Source organism: Loxodonta africana, chromosome 8 (assembly GCF_030014295.1).
Source record: "Loxodonta africana isolate mLoxAfr1 chromosome 8, mLoxAfr1.hap2, whole genome shotgun sequence".
NCBI classification, from domain to species: Eukaryota; Metazoa; Chordata; class Mammalia; order Proboscidea; family Elephantidae; genus Loxodonta; species Loxodonta africana.
In genome coordinates, this window is record NC_087349.1 from 81991990 (window position 1) to 82009275 (window position 17286).

The 17286-nt window shown below is 40.2% G+C and overlaps 1 protein-coding gene across 4 annotated transcripts in view; it reads left to right on the forward strand.

The window, feature by feature from the left end:
• The first annotated feature begins 9489 nt into the window (after positions 1-9489).
• Positions 9490-17286, forward strand: part of SP4 (Sp4 transcription factor) — a 97165-nt gene continuing 89368 nt past the window's right edge. For 2 of the 4 annotated variants that reach the window (XR_010322712.1, XR_010322713.1), the window contains exons 1-3: positions 9490-9696; positions 10098-10213; positions 10705-12259. Coding sequence is in view for 2 of the 4 variants with exons in the window: in XM_023544361.2 (XP_023400129.1) it covers positions 9690-9696; positions 10098-10213; positions 10705-12259 (1678 nt within the window). In the remaining 2 variants the exon portion in view is untranslated. The remainder of the gene's footprint in view (positions 9697-10097; positions 10214-10704; positions 12260-17286) is intronic. The other 2 variants (XM_023544361.2, XM_010587225.3) reach the window with 1 other exon arrangement.

Here is a 17286-nt window from a genome sequence, read left to right on the forward strand (position 1 = left end):
ATTTAAAGACTATTACTGTTACCCTATCCCAAATCATTCTCAACACTTAACAACCATTCTCCATCTCTTGCCATGCTGGCCCATCTTCTCTTCCAGTTGTTGAAGTCCTTAAAAAACATGCCAGGTTTGGTTCTACTGACAGAAAATAAAGTAACTCTGTTGCTATACTTGTTTGTAAAAAACTTCACATCTGTTACTACTGAAATTTATCATTGCTATTATATTCGGCTCATTGTTTCAGTCTTCCCAATCACTTTGTACTCTAATTTTGTTTTCCAGATTCCCACTCACGAGAGATGCTTCCTTGTTTTCCTTTGGTGATGACTTTCTCACCCATGTGATCTGTCAGGAGTTGTTAGAGGTCAGGGATTTGGCAGGATTTAGCAAGAAGGTTTCCTGGTACATTCTGGACACATGCTCTGGGAAGATGGCACAGCTACAACTGTCCCTGCATATAATACTGCCATCTCTCTACCACTTGGCAGGGGTTACTCTCTCCGTGATCACGCTCTTAACCCAGATTTTCTCAAACTACTTATCACATTTGGAAAATACGAAAGAAGTCATACCCATTGAACAGAATGATTAGGACGTTTTTTCTTTCTCTTCTTTTCGTCACATTTGCCATTTACATACTTTCGTACATCAATTCCTCTCAACCCTCCTGCCTTCTAGTTTGTTTTTATCAGTATTCCCTCTATCCTGTCTGAAAATTCCATCTTCTCTGGTGATGTATGACTTAGAGAAGCATCCCAAGCCTGTGGACTTTCTGCACTGAGTACACATGTGCAGACGACATGCCCCCTTAGAGGGAAGCCAAACAGTACCTTCCCTGCAAGTTTCAGTTTTGCTATGTCATTGCCACACTCCCTTTTCTGTACCCTAGCCCCTCTTCTCCCCCGACTTTTGTTCCACATTGCCTTACATATGCTAGGGAGTCCTGCAAATCACCCTAAAGTCTTTTCCTTTTAGTACAAACACCTCAATCAGTCTTTTAGGTAGAGGTGTTAGTCAAAGTTCAGATGCTTTTGGGGATAAGTGGAGACTCCTTTTCCCCATTAAATTTAAATTGAATTGCCTTCTGTAAGCTTTATAGAAAACTGATTTTAAAAATTAAGTACACGTAGAACCTGAAACCCAAAAAGGTCAGTGATGACCCCAGGAGCCATAATTTGCTCATGGAAAACACCTTGTACCAACTTATACTGCTCACTACATTTTAGAACTAGAAGAGTAGCAAAATTAAGACTGAGTTTTCACGAAGGATAACATAAACACTGTGAACCAGAAAGAAAAGGCATCTAAAATTAATTATCAAGTGCCTGTCATGAAGATTACCTCATTTAATTTCCTAATAACTTTATAGGGTAGGAATTATTACCAAGATTTTACATACAGAGGAGGAAGCTCAGAGAGGTGAAGTAATTTGCTAGGGGCCTGGGATGGGAGCCCTTGCTTGCCTGGCTCTGAAGCTAGCCTGAGCTCATTCTACTTGACCTTGCCAACTCGGAAATGACTATTACTCAAGCTGTGTGAACTCTACTATTGATGTTCCTAATAAATCTGCATTTTCACAGCTCCCCACACAGGAATCTGGGCAGGCAGGAAGAGTAGTGGCCTGACAAACCACGTAACAATCCTGAACAGATAAAACAAATGCAGGACATCCCCCTCGCTCCTCTTTATACAACGTCTTAAACTTTGAATTCACTCTTATGTGAATTGGGTATTTGTTCCGAGAGCCCTGCTGGGCTAGTATGCTTTAGACTAAAGATTTGGTGTTAACACAAAACAGTAGCTTCAGTGCATAACTGGTCCTGATATTAGAGAAAAAGGTGTGAAATTAAAATCTAAAATCTTGGGCATTGGCAGAAATTCTTAAGCATCTAGCTTGAGTTGACTCATTTAGTAATCTTAAGGGCGTCATTGTGAATTTGTTAAATGTCCAAAGAACCTTTTGGACAGTTTGGAACAACAAATTTACAGATTATTAGATTTTAAATTAACATTCGCTTTATTAAAGACGCAGTTTGTTTTCTCAGTCTTGCAAGTTCAATTTGCAAATCTTATTGTTCTATTTTTATGTCTAGAAGTATTTCAATAAAAAAGTACTTTCACTTGAACTTTGTTTAATGCTGTAGTAATCTCAAAATAAACACATAAACTTCCTCTAAATAGTTAATCTCATGTAGGGAATCAATTAATTCCATTAAATATTTCAAACATTCCTAAATTTAATATAATTAATGGTTCCAAGCATTGTAAATGCCTGAAATCGCAAATTCACATCTCTAGCAAGCAAGTGGCATTTGTGAAATAGCTGTTAGTCTTTGGAGCCAGGAAGAGCTTTGCTTTCTCTGAGAAACTGGGTTTTTTTCTCTTTTCTGATAATGAGAACTGTGCGACTAATCATGCTTCTTTTTTTGCTCTGCTGCTAGGGAGCTCAGAGTCAAAACTGAAGCTCAGATAAAACATGTATGTTGATACTATCAGTGGTAATATTTTTTTCTCCTCATCATTGGACCTGATTTTCTACTTCAATTCATATTTTACTAGTTTGTTCCATATGATTCAGGTCCTTGTAAAAAGAAAGATGTTATAAATGAAAATAAATAAGAAAATAGCTGTCCTCGGGATAAGAAGCAGCCCTGGTGGTGCAGTGGTTAAGTGCTTGGCTGAACCCACCAGCCACTATGTGGGAGAAAGCTGTGGCAGTCTGCTTCTGTGAGGATTACAGCCTTGGAAACCCTATGTGGCAGTTCTACTGTGTCCTATAGGGTCGCTGTAAGCATAAATCGACTCCATGGCAACGGGTTTCTGGTCCTCAGGATAGCTGAAACAAACCCTAACCATCAGTAAAAAGCAATGCTTGCAGGTGGTAGGGAAAACAACGTTTATCATTTGGGGGGTGTTCTCTCCACCCCCACTCCCAATAAATGTCACAGTCTATGTTTTAATTCATACCTTTCCAAATAGTTTCCACATTTGATAAAAATTATTCTAGCCATTCTGCTATGGCAGAATAACTATTTTATTTGTATAGATTCTCATATACTGAAATTTAAAAATTCTTTTACTCAATGCATGGAATTTTACCATTGGCCAGGCATTTAGGATATAGTTGTGTATGGAGGCCAGATAATAATCCCTTCCTATTTTCCACGAAGAAAACAATTTTACCTAAATAATATAAAATGTACATTATCCCTCTGCTTTTAAATATATTTTAAGGAACTATGAAACGCATCCATTAACGTTGGTATTATCCTTTCTGAAATAGGGTTCAAATATTATATAGACTATATGGCAAAAGACAAAACTATATAACATAAAAAGATAAATAATAGATTGGGGACATATATTAGCAACACAAATTACAAACAAGGCTTAGTATTATAATATATAATCAGCTCCTAGTTATTGATAAGAGAAAGATGAACAATACTACTATCTGAAATAAAGAAGCAAGGGTATGAACAGGCCATTTGTTGCAGTGGAAATGCACATGGAACTAAGCAAATGCAAAGGTATTCAACCTCTCTAGCAGTCAGGTAAATATATTCTTCATCCATCTGATTTGCAGTTATTTACAAGACCAGGAATAATGGGCACCAGTGAAATTACAGGGAAATGAGCATTCTCATGCATACCAGCTGGACATGTGCAATAATCCTTTTTTTTGTACAGTGATCTTGCTGTATATAATAAAATTCTAAATATGCATATACTTTGTGACTACAACCCCACTGTTGGAAATCTTTCTTTCTACTGAAATGAAAGTACCAGCATAAAAGAATACCCACGCCAATACTAGCACAACTAAGTTTATTGCAAATTATTTATGGTAGGGTGAAAACAGTAAGCAACTTGAGTGGTTATCAACAGGAGTATTTCTGCTGAATAAACTCTATTTATACTATGAACTAGTGTATTCTGTTAAAAATAACCCATTGCCACCCAGTTAATTCCAACTCATAGTGGCCGTATAGGACTGAATAGAACTACCCCATAGGGTTTCCAAGGTTGTAAATCTTTACAGAAGCAGACTGCCATATCTTTCTCCCATGGAGCAGGTGGTAGGTTTGAACCACTGACCTTTCAGCTAGCACTCAAGCATTTAACCACTATGCCACTGGAGATCCTCTCTATTAAAAATAGTGATTTCTATTTTTTGACCTAGAAAGATGGCCATGATATATTAAAGTAAAAAAGCAAGTTTGTGTGTATATACGTGTGTGTGCATATGTGTGCATGTATGCATGTGTATGTAATTTTATATCAACACACCTGCGCATGCACACACACACATAAAAATTTTGTAAGCCTGGGAAAAGTGAGGAAGGATATTCCAATGGTTAGCACAGATGAATTTAGTGTTTGGAATAGAGATGGATGAAAAAAGAGAAGATTTTTACTTTTACACTTCCGTGTTTGGTTTGTTGCAACTAGCCTATTGTAGAAACAAAATTAATAATAATAGTAAAAGTGATACGTAACATTTGATGATAACATTTGATGAGCATTTACCATGTGCCAGAGACTCTTCTAAGACTCTTCTCATTTGATTCTTGAAACATCACCATGGGAGATTGGTATTATTATCTTCACCATTTTATAGATGAAGGAAGAAATGAAGCTCAGAAGGGTCAAAGTCACTTGCCAAGACTATATTTTAGTAATCAGCAGACAAGAATTAAAATCCAAGTAGTCTGGTTCTACCGGAGAAGAATTAACAAAGAAGAATTCATGCCTTTGAATTGTGGTGTTGGCAAAGAATATTGAATATACTGTGGACTGCCAAAAGAACAAACAAATCTGTCTTGGGAGAAGTACAACCAGAATGATCCTTAGATGCAAGGATGGTGAAATTACATCTCACATACTTTGGACGTGTTATCAGGAGGGATCAGTCCCTGGACAAGGACATCACATTTGGTAAAGTAGAGGGTCAGTGAAAAAGAGGAAGACCCTCAAGGAGATGGATTGACACAGTGGCTGCAACAATGGGCTCAAGCATAACAATGATTGCGAGGATGGCGCAGGACCCTGCAGTGTTTTGTTCTGTTTTATATAGGGTCACTACGAGTTGGAACCGACTTGATGGCACCTAACAACAACAACAACAGTCTGATCCCAGGACTTATACTCTTTATAAAAATCCAATGAAAAATTCTTTTACTAATTAAAAATATAATATATCGAGCATATGAAATTGGAATAGTGCTTTGGAGAGTTACAACTGCAAACAACCCGGACATTTGTGCTCTATATTTTCATGATGGTCAATCACTAACTTTATATACAGTCTTAAGAAAATTAATGTCTCAACTTCCTCACTGACTAAATACTCTTTTTTGTGGCAAGAATGAGTCTCATTATATTCCTTTCAACATACAAATTGATATAAAATATTGAATACATGTTATTTATACTATGTTCCCTTAACTGACAATAGCTATTAATTTTGTTCCACTATGAATTAACAATAAATATATCTGGGCTAAAATGATAAACTTTACACATTTAAAAATTGTGGGTTAACTCTTCTGAAGTTGTACATGAACACACCATGCACGAGCTAAGGGCTTACATGGAATAGTGATGCCACCAACTTCTGCTGGACGAACATAGTAAGAATGAGAGTCTATCTTTACTTGTTATTTTTCAATGTAGTTTAAAACATTATTTATAACCCTTAAAAGGCATAGACATAGTCATCTCTTTTGCCTATTTTCATATAAATGTTCTATATTCAGGTCCCAATTAAACTTAAATTTCTAAAACTATCTTTAAGATTTTCTCTGCTTTCTGAAAACAATGTTGGTATTTAAGAAATTCATCTATTTTAAATGTAATTTTATATACTATCTGGGTTTTGTTACGGTAGGTCTCCTAGATGTACTAATGATGTAACTTGTTTTAAACAAAATATGCTCATTGAGACTGTGTCTAATTCTTGGTCAATGCACTTTGGAGCAGAGGCGGATCAGATGCTAAACTTTGGCCTTTCCCTGATTTGTGACCTTTCCAAATCTTTTCCTTTCTGCTTCCCAAAGACAAAATGAAGCAGCTTAGCAGTTATTTCAACAAGTAGCTTCCTGATAGATACACTCAAAAATGGTTCCTTTCTACTACTCAAATCACCTGTCATGTCTGGGCCTCAGTTTTTTCACCTATAATATGAAACTAAATAACCTCTAGAGAGAGCAGCTTCTATCACATTCATCCATAAGCATATTAGTCTCACCAAATGCATGCTCAGCATTGTAGGGGATTAAAAACCCTAGCCTTTGTCTTCAGGGAGCTAAGGGCTTGCACTGGGGGGAGAAGTCAGCGATGGTTTCAGCACAATTATATACGGCATTCAAGACTTGTTGATTTAATGAACCGGTCAATTGAGAAATGCCAGGTCCTTGAAAGTGGGAACTAGCAGATGTTATATAACTGAAAAAGACCTGTGAAAAAGTCAGCGATGTTTTTCCCAAATGTAGACAGAGAGCTGATTTAGGTGTGCAGAGCAATGCAGAGGATATCTGCCCAGATTCAGGACTTGTTCTGCAGTGTAATTAGAAATATGAACTTTCTGCTTCTACAAAGCAGAAGGATCAACGGCAGAAGGGAAAAAGCCCACAGAACACTGTTTTTTCAAACTTTGGGTTACTACTAGAATTTTTAAACGCAATGGGTAGTAAGACAAAGTATTTTTCTTGAAGCTTTGTTTCAGTCAACATAATTGGTTGATACTCAACTGATAGTTCTTCAGATGGCTCTACAGCTGTTACCTCTTGACAAATAACTAGTCCCCAAGTCCCCTCCCCATCCCCAATGTTTGCTCTCCACTGTCCAGCAACCACAAGGGTAGTGCGTGACAGGATGCCTCTAGGACTCTGCTTAAGCTTGATGGCAATGTTTGACCTGATTGGTCAGTTCAATAATATTCAATATTTTGCATAAAAATGCTGATCTTGGATATGTGTGCTGTGTGTACACATATTGGGTTATAATATAAAAATATTTATCCTTGTGGATCAGGATTAAAAAAAACTTTGTCAACCACTATTCTGTACAGGAAGGAATCTTTTTAGGTCAACTGCTTCCTCAGGGAATTGACCACTCTGGCAGGCCTGAAACTGAGAATTTCTTCAGTTTATACTTGCACTCATTCTCTGTGGCAAATGGTACTGATAGAAACTTCCCTTCTTGTATACACCGGGAAAAAAGGTAAATTGGTTTAAAGAAAAACATTAAGTAAATCACAGTATAAATGGCGCACGGCTTAAATTGGGAAGACACTATGAGAATGACTACGATTTTGGAAATTCCTCATCTAGCTAAACCTTCTGTTATACAAATAATAAAAAGACGATGCCTGAGAAGCGATGAATTCAAGTCACCTGCCCCAGGTTTCATGGCTCAGGCAAGGACTCGGAGCTTTTTGGTAAACCATAAAAACTAGGGCTTGTTAACTATGCCTTATCACTTATCTATAGGGCACAGAATATTTAGCGTACTTTGCAGATCTATATTGCACAGATAAGCATTATTTTTATCCTGTGATTCAGTCCCAGTGACATTACCTTTCTGAACGTTTTTTACGGTAAGGAAACTGCAAGGAAAGCCTTAATTCATGACTGTAAATGCCGTCCTTTATTCATCATGGTGAACTAGCAATAAATAAAACCTGAGGATAGGTAGTATATCTGTAAATGCAAAGAACGCTTTTGAGCATTTATATATTGTACACAGTGGGGGAATAAGCAGGTTAAGGATATTAGGCTCATTTTGTAAAATGGGGGTAGACAATACTATTTAATTCCTCATCCGAATTGCTTTGTCTTGCTGCGCTGCTTTGTCATCAGCTAATGTTGCAGTTACTTTAACAAGGAAAGCAAATGCCAGGCAAGTGCAGCACCTGGGACCTCCTCACCCTTGCAACATGTCAGGCCTCAGGCAGGAGACAAAAAGGTCCAAGGCTGAGTGTGGAACCCAGGTAAAAAGGGTGGCTGTGATCCTCAGTGTGTAGGGGTGCCTTGTCACCAAGGCCAATATTTATATTAGTAATTCGCCTCCACCTTTGGTACACTTAATCAGGCGCTGATTATATTGCCTGACTTCAAGATATTGGAGGAAAGCTGGGGGCAGGAGACCGCTCCCATGCATTTGACAATAAAAAGCTTTGTGCAGCCAGATTCTACCTGCCCAGAAGCTTATACTTGAGCTTATACGTGAGCTGCGTTGACCCACATGGAGCTGGGTTTTCTTCGCTTCGATAATCTCGTGAAGCCGATCACCGTGAGAAGTCCACCAACTACGCGCGCTATTCCGCAAAATACGATGCCACCTTGTCCAAGGGGTCATTGCTCTGCTCCAACAGCCAGGCAGAGAGACAACAAATAAAATGGAAGATCCTTTTCTGTAGGAAAACAGGCCTCGCATTCGAAGCGGGGGGCCTGAGCGGGTAAGGCGAGCAAAGAAAGGAAAGACGCAGTCACTGCTCTGAGAAGCCGGGTTCATTCAAACCCTGAGGACAGCAAACCCCGCCTCTCCACGCCGCCGCCCGCTCAATCGCCGAGCGCTTCGGGTGTGAGCTCGCCCCGCGGGGAGCGGCTTGGAGCCGAGGAGGCGGTGGCAGAGGTGGTTTGGGCAGCCCCGCGCGGCGGATAGGCCCAGGCAAACAACACCCATTCCCCCTCCCCCCCGCTTAGTTCAACTCCCACTCGGCCCCGGCCACGCCCTGCCGCCACCGCCCCCTCGGGCAGCTTTCCGCTTGGCAGCACGGCCTCGGTCGGGGGCGGGAGCGAGGCGGTGCCTTGGAGGTGCCGCCGCGGCCGCCGGAAACTACTAAGGCCGACAGGCTTTGCGGAGGCGCCCCGCCCCCTTTCTCCCACCACTCAGCGCGCGTCACCACGGGCTCAGCCAATAGGGAACAAGCCAAGGAAAAAGGGCGCCCGGGTCCGGATGCGCCTCAGGAAAGCCATGCTCCCTGCGCAGGGGCACCGGGCGTTTCACCCTCCACGCCGGGCGGTTGGCGGTCCGTGCGTCCTCACGTCCGCCCCCCTCGCTTCCCTTGAGCAAAAGCTCTACTTTTTTCTTCAGTGGCAATTCGAGGGGCATGCCGGAGCTGGTTTTTGAGGGGAGAGCGCTGGGAAATGAGTAGGGGGCGGGATATCCTGAGACAACAAGTTTGGCTGTATGGAAGGCCTACCGTCAGCGCGCCTCAGCTAGAACGCCGAGAGAAAGAGCGCGAGAGGAGCCGAAAGAGAAAAAGAAAAGCTTCTGAAAGAATCACCCCGAGAAAGGGGGTGGAGAGGAGGCGGCCCCAGCGCCCCGGCCCCCGGCAGGTCGGCGGCCAATCCGCTGGGGGAAGGGGTGGAGAGTCTGCGGCTCCGGCGGAGACAGGCCGAGGGGGGTGGGGAGTCGGCCGGGCTCGCACCGCCCTGGCCCCGCCCCCGGCCCGCGCCGCGGCTGTCAATCAAGGGCGAGTCAGCCGGGCTCGGGCGGAGAGAGGAGCTGCTACGCCACAGCCCAGCGGCGGCCATTCGCGGAAAAAGAGGCAGAGCCTGTGCCAGCTACAGCCTCCTCCGAGCCACCGCGGGCGGGCGGGACCGGCCTCTCCTCCCGCCTCGCCCCCACCCCCACCCACCTCTATCCCAGTGTCTCCATCTGAGGGTTTGTCCTGTTAATGCGGGATGAGCGGTACGTATTCTCCACCCCCCTCGGTCTCCTTCGCCACCTCCCTCCCCAGACCCTGCTCGGTTCTCCCCCCTCCCCTGGGGCCGCTGAGATGCTTTAAGGGGAGGAGGAGGAGAGGGAGGGAGGGAGCGAGGGAGGGTTGTGTTTTGTCTTAATGTCTGAGAGAGAACAACCTCTTTCTGGGTGTTGCTCTGGAGCCGATGGGTCGGGTTTCAAACCACGTTTTGTGATATCCCCCTCCTCCCTTCCCTCCTTTCCCCCCACCTCCTCCCGTTTGCGTGGATCGCGGGTTTATGGAGATTAATGCTCGGGGGGGCGGGGGGGAGGGGGAGAAGAGGGGAGGGAAAGACGAATAATAATAATCCTAATAACCTGTTGTCATGTACGTGGGGGGTTTGTTGCAGACCAGAAGAAGGAGGAGGAGGAGGAGGCGGCAGCGGCAGTGGCGATGGCTACAGAAGGAGGGAAAACCTCTGAGCCAGAGAATAACAATAAAAAACCCAAAACCTCAGGCTCCCAGGTAAAAGCAAGCATATAAAAAAAATGCATTCCGAAACATTAGGGGAGAGAGTGAGTTATATCCTTTAAATGCCCAGAAGTGCAGAACAGAATAAAAATGTTTATCCACTCAAAGCATCTTCCTGAAAGTGAGGAACTTAAAAATTAAATTGTAAATTCATACAGATTTCACATATTTGAGGGTGTAACATTGTTTAAAATTACATCAGGAACTCAGACTATAAGAAAACGGTTGTTATTTTCCCGAAGGCATTTTAAGTCTAGGAAAATAACACTTTAAGAAAGTTTGTTAGAAATTCCCTTTTATTTAAACTTTATGTATGGCAGATCACTTATTGCTTTTGTTCATGTATCTTTTTGATTTCTGCCACCACCTCCTGAGTAAGTTCTGATATTTAGAGCTGTCAGAAAACAAAACATCCCAACTACTGGCTTCCACTAAATCTGCCCACTTTTTTTTCCTCCTCTCCTTTACCATCCCATTTTGGGTAGGACTCTCAGCCCTCTCCTCTGGCTTTACTGGCAGCTACTTGCAGCAAAATAGGGACTCCTGGTGAAAATCAAGCAACTGGACAACAACAAATTATTATAGATCCAAGCCAAGGACTGGTGCAGCTTCAAAATCAACCACAACAGCTAGAACTGGTAACAACACAACTTGCTGGAAACGCTTGGCAACTTGTTGCCTCCACTCCCCCTGCTTCAAAAGAAAATAATGTTTCTCAACCAGCTTCTAGTTCATCTAGTTCTTCTAGCAGTAATAATGGGAGCGCATCTCCTACAAAAACGAAATCAGGTAATTCTTCCACCCCTGGTCAGTTCCAAGTCATACAAGTACAAAATCCAAGTGGTAATGTACAATACCAAGTGATTCCACAACTTCAGGCAGTGGAAGGCCAGCAAATCCAAATCAATCCTCCTACTAGTTCATCTCTGCAGGATTTGCAGGGTCAAATTCAGCTCATCTCTGCAGGTAATAATCAAGCTATACTCACGGCTGCTAACAGGACAGCTTCTGGGAATATTCTTGCTCAAAACCTGGCGAATCAGACAGTTCCAGTCCAAATTAGACCTGGTGTTTCAATACCACTGCAATTACAAACCCTCCCTGGTACTCAGGCTCAAGTTGTAACGACCCTACCAATTAACATCGGAGGAGTGACTTTAGCTTTGCCAGTGATAAACAACGTGGCTGCTGGAGGAGGGACTGGACAGGTTGGCCAGCCTGCTACTACTACTGATAATGGGACTTCCAATGGAAATCAGTTAGTTTCCACACCCACCACCACCACTGCTTCTGCCAGTACTATGCCAGAATCTCCATCCTCGTCCACTACTTGCACAACCACTGCTTCAACATCTCTGACTAGTAGTGACACATTAGTGAGCTCAGCAGATACGGGCCAGTATGCAAGCACATCAGCTAGTAGTTCTGAACGCACCATTGAAGAATCTCAAACACCTGCTGCCTCTGAATCTGAAGCTCAGAGCTCTAGTCAGCTTCAGTCTAATGGACTACAGAATACACAGGATCAATCAAATTCTCTTCAGCAGGTGCAAATTGTAGGCCAGCCTATTTTACAACAGATCCAGATCCAGCAGCCTCAACAACAGATTATTCAGGCCATTCCACCACAGTCATTTCAACTCCAGTCAGGGCAGACAATTCAGACCATCCAGCAGCAGCCTTTGCAGAATGTTCAACTTCAAGCAGTAAATCCGACTCAGGTGCTTATCAGGGCTCCAACTTTAACACCTTCAGGGCAAATCAGTTGGCAAACTGTACAGGTTCAGAATATTCAGAGTCTTTCAAATTTGCAAGTTCAGAATGCTGGATTATCCCAACAATTAACCATCACCCCAGTGTCTTCAAGTGGTGGCACAACTCTTGCTCAGATTGCTCCTGTGGCTGTTGCTGGTGCCCCAATAACTCTGAATACTGCCCAGCTTGCTTCAGTGCCTAATCTTCAGACAGTGAGTGTTGCCAACCTGGGTGCTGCAGGCGTTCAAGTGCAGGGAGTTCCTGTTACAATCACTAGTGTTGCAGGTAAGTTACTACATTTTTCTCTTTAAGTACCTTTTAAACAGTTTTAATAACTATTGTTGCTTTTTTTGGCTACCACTGAGATTTGTCATAGCTGTCTTAAGTAAACAGATAATTATAAGGAATAAAAAACAGTAGTATTAAACTACCAACTGTAACTCTGTAATGATCAGTGTGAATTTTTTTGTAGATTTTAGTATTGCTTTATGTGTTAAATTTGTTAGATGGACAGTTTATGAATATTATTCTTTTGTAGAACTGTCTCTGATTAGAATCATAATTGTCTTCTGAATTTAGAGGTTGTACTTGAACTTTTCAAAAAGAACCCTAGTCAAAACGATGTTTCTCTTCTTTAAGAGAAAGTAGATTTAAAATTGTATTAGTATAGATCTTTGAGTCTGTTGAAGTTTTAATTCTCCAGTGTAATAAGGTTAACTTTTTTTTTTTTTTAATTGTAAGTTTCTTTTTCAGCTGAAGTATCTTGTCACCCAGGCTTTTCTGTTTTATTATACTGAGTTGTTTTAAACTAGATACTGGTGTAGTTGGGAGATAAAATTTTAAGTTGCAAATTGTTCAGTTAACTTTTATAGCTACTTTTTTTACTAGAATCAGGGTTTGCTGAGGATTTCGAATTAAAGTTATTGAAGTAGGATTGTGACATCAAAAATAGTCCTTTGTTTATAGAATTATATTTGAATAAACCTTATGGTCATTACATTGATTAGTTATAGATGTTTTAGTGTGTAGTTTTGGAAAGAAATTTTTAAAAAGATGATAAGATATCACTAATTTGAATTAATGGGGGAAGGTCATTCTCAAATCACTTATAAAGCAGTTCTTATTTGTTAATAGAGACTTCTGAAGTACTTGGAAAATTAGTCTAATTGTTTTAATTTTTCTAGGCCACAGTCTTATTTTACCTAATATCTTGTGCTTTCTAATAATTAAACATCTCTCACTGATTCTAACCTAGTTCTGGTTTTAGCATCTTTGATATGTTCAGAACTCTCTAAATATTTGTTTTGCTAATCTGAAATGTGTAATATGGTCATTTTTGAATGACTTTTCTTGAAAGAAGTTACAGGAAAACTCGATAGGGTTCTTGTGCAGTTAATACTTAAAGAAGATGTATATATGTAAAATGGAAAATTGCTGGATAGCACCTTCTGATTCAGTAGAACCAAGGTTACATTTTTTATTAGATATCCACTATCTCGGGACCAGTGCTATCCAATAGGATGTTTTGTTGTGGTGGAAATGTTGTGTAACTGTGTTGTCCATTGTGTTAGCCACTAGCCATATCTGGATACTGAGCACTTGAAATGTGGCCACTATGACTGAGGAACTGAATTTTTTATTTTATTTTGTTTTAATTAATTTAAATAGCAACATGTAGTTAATGGCTACGGTATTGGACAGCTCAGTAATCTACTCAGTGTATTCTGAGTGTAGTACTTTTCCCCCTAAAACTATTGCGGTATGGTTATGTGAATTTCTCTGGGTTAAAATTCTTAGCTTTCTTTGTTCCAGCTCTCTCTAAACATAGACAATAACTTGAGTATTTCAAAAAAATATCTGGTCGTTTGAATGACAGTTTGAACTGTCAAAGCAAAAGTTACGTCACTGACATTTTGTCTTGCCTATTAAGTGTTTAAGAGCGCAACTGCTAACCAAAGGTCGTCAGTTCAAATCCACCGGCTGCTCCTTGGAAACCCTATGGGGCAGTTCTACTCTGTCCTATAGGGTCGCTGTGAGTTGGAATCACCCTGACTTAACGGGTTTGGTTTGGTTTTGGTTTTTAAGCATTAGTGAAATATGACTAAGAGAATTGAGTAACTTACAATTTAAGTTAGAAATATCAATTATTTGCCTCTCTAGTTGATATCCATTATAATCTAGAATTTTTCCTTGCCCATCATGTGGCTAAGCCAGTTATTCAAAATATCTTCTTAATTGCCTGACTCAGATTTGCTTGAAGAGCCCATTATAAACACAGAATCCAGCATCTGGAAGTACAATTTTTTGTGGTTGGCGGTCAAGGATTTGCATTTCAAACAAATTTTCTTGGTGATTGTAAGGCTCGCTAGTCATCAGCAGTGACCAGGCTTGAACCAAAAGGCAGGATGTATAAGCAGGTGGGCATGGAGCTAGTTCGCATGTGCCTCAGAGTTCCTGTCAGTGCATGGATTTGGATGGTAAATACAACTGTATATTATTGTACATGTGTGTATTGATTGGTGACTGTGCTAAGCTCTCCAAGATAAGCTTTTTTTTCTTTATCTTCAGGGATAATTTTTTATTTTTTTCCTTAAAGAAATGTTTACATAGTTTGGGGGTCCACTTAAGTATGAGGACATTTGAACTTCATATAGTTGGATTTTTTTTTTCCTGAAACTAAAAATTTTTAATTTGTTAATGTTGAAGGGGTAATGTTCTAATAGACATGCTTAAACATTTTGAGAAGACTGCTGTGAGACCCGAAAGGTACTCTGATTTAGACAAGTCAGTGCAGTTAACGTGGGCCTAGTTGTTTGCAGATTTTACCATACTGCCTTGCCTAGTAGATGCTTGACAAATGTTGCCAGAGTTAAGGTATAAAAAGTGATGGAGAAGATTGCAATTTGGAATTGGGAGCAATGCCTCAAAGTGGTTTTAATTAAGCTAATTCTTTTGGCTTTGAGTTTTTAAGACATGAACCAGTGGGGCACAAGGTATTTTACTGGAGAAAGGTGAAAATGAGCATTAAGGGCCTGGGGCAGTTCTGCTTTGTCCTGTAGGGTCGCTGTGAGTCAGAATTGACTCAGTGGCAGTGGGTTTATATCTCTTACATTTGAGCCTGGAAGTTCAGATCTTTTACTTTGTGTCCCCACTGGCTTTTCAGTATTTCCTTGGTCATTTCATGTTTCCCCCTGGGAGAATGAATGGTGGTGTTTAATTTTGTTAAATTTATTGAAAAAAAAAAAAGTTGCTTTAAATACTTAAGATAGCTATCACCAGGGCTTGAGAAAAATTATCAGCTTTGATAGAGTGTAATGGCTAGCCTAGGAACAGGGGACTAAAACTTCTGCATCATCCTCACTTTATTCTTTGTGGAGTAGAGAAGGGCTCTGAATAATGTGGACAGAAAAGAAAAAAAAAAAAGTATGTAAGACAGATCATACAAAACCAGTGCTTGAAGCCGGGGAACTTCATGCTTAGTTTTATGAAATAATGTTAGCGTCGACCTGAGGGACCACTTTCTCTCCTTCCTTGATATGTTCAGCATGATATGTTTCTGTGTTTTGATCTCAACTGAAAATCCTTAGTTCCAGCCTTAGCATCTAGCTAAGTAACTGTAAAAAAATAAAAAATATATGTATATATTTTTTACATGTAACCCTACATTTTATTTGTTTTCTTGTTGGGATTCTGAGTTTGCCTTTGACTCAAGAAGGAGCAGAAACCCTGTTAGAAATTAAGCCCAAAGGTAACACCTAACTGTATTGCTGGTTTAGGAGCATTCTTTGTTTTAACTGAGGAAAGGGGAGGGTATTCTGCTGAAAAAGAACTACCTGTTTTTACAATACCCTCTGGTAGCCAAAGAGCCCGAGATAAGTGAACTTCAGGAGTTATACCCTCTTAGTAATTCTAAATTCTAATTAAAGAATTTAGAATTTACAGAGACCACTGATATCTAAATCTAATTAACTTGTAGTGGTCAAGAATTTGACTTGTTTGACCCTAATCACCAGATATAGTTAACACATTATACTGTAGGCCTTTTGCTTGATCAATAGATATTTCTTTGTCAGTTTTAGTGGCAATTAACATTGTTATGCTAATTGTGTCACAAAAGAAGTTCAGACTTGTTGATAAAATGTTGTTGACCCATAAAGAACTTGATTCTTACCTTCCTTTTCTTCTCCAGGGAATTAAAGTAGGAACCCTGGGCATGTAGCAGAACCAGGAAAGGGAGAGCCAATTCTTCATTATTGGTGAAAATGTGGACCAAAGAAAATAATTGGAATTTATATTTAATCTAAAAACCTAACTTGATCCATTAGCCAGTGTCTTACTCCAAACTTTTTTCCAGATCTTCTAAAAATAGGAAATTGGGTTGTCATTTAATCCAAATGTGGTTTTCCTTCCCTTTCTGTATATGTTGTATAAATTTGGATTTCCCTAGTAGACATCTTAAAATAACATATTTGTGTATATATATATATATATATAGGTTTTTTTTTTTTTTTGGTTTATATACATATACTCCTGTGTTTGGTTATTTCTTTTTACAGAGAAGTTAGGTATATCCCTGGAATTTTATTTCTTGAAAATCTTAGGGTCTTTTTTATATCGATTGAAATTCATTATGAGGAACTGACTTATTTTACCCTGTATAGGTTCTGAACTACAATGTTGGTTTTACCCATTAGATGATATATGCCATGACCTTTAAAATTTGGTGATGACCACGTGATAATATCATTGTCTTTTTTTAATTTTTTCATGGAAGATGTGAAAGTACTCAGTGTAGAGCCAGATTAATATTTGTTTTAAAGGCGTCTTTCAAACAGAATTTCAGGATAAGAGGGAGGAGCAATGAAATACAGAGCTTTAATAATCTGTTTTTCAAATTCTAGATCAGGGAATACATAACAAGTAATACTTTAGGACTATTGGGGCAGGCGTAAAAGCAGGTTGAAGAGAAAGAAGGCGACATGATAAAGAAGGAAAGTAGGAAAAGGATGCTATGCATAAATCTTACAGAAATAACATGTTTTTAGTTGTCCTTGGGTCAGTTATGACTCATGGCAACTCAGGGTTTTCAAGGCTTCATAGGGTTTTCAAGGCTGTGGTCTTTTGGAAGCAGATCACCAGGCCTGTCATCTGAGGTGTCTAGGGGTGGGTTCCAACCATCAGCTTTTCCTCTAGTAGTCTAATGCTTAACCATTTGCACCACATAGGCTTCCCGAAGTATTTAAGTTGGAAGATATACAGAGAACTGCTCATCAATTGTAGCTTTTTGGGATATTGTTGCTAACGTCTCCTTA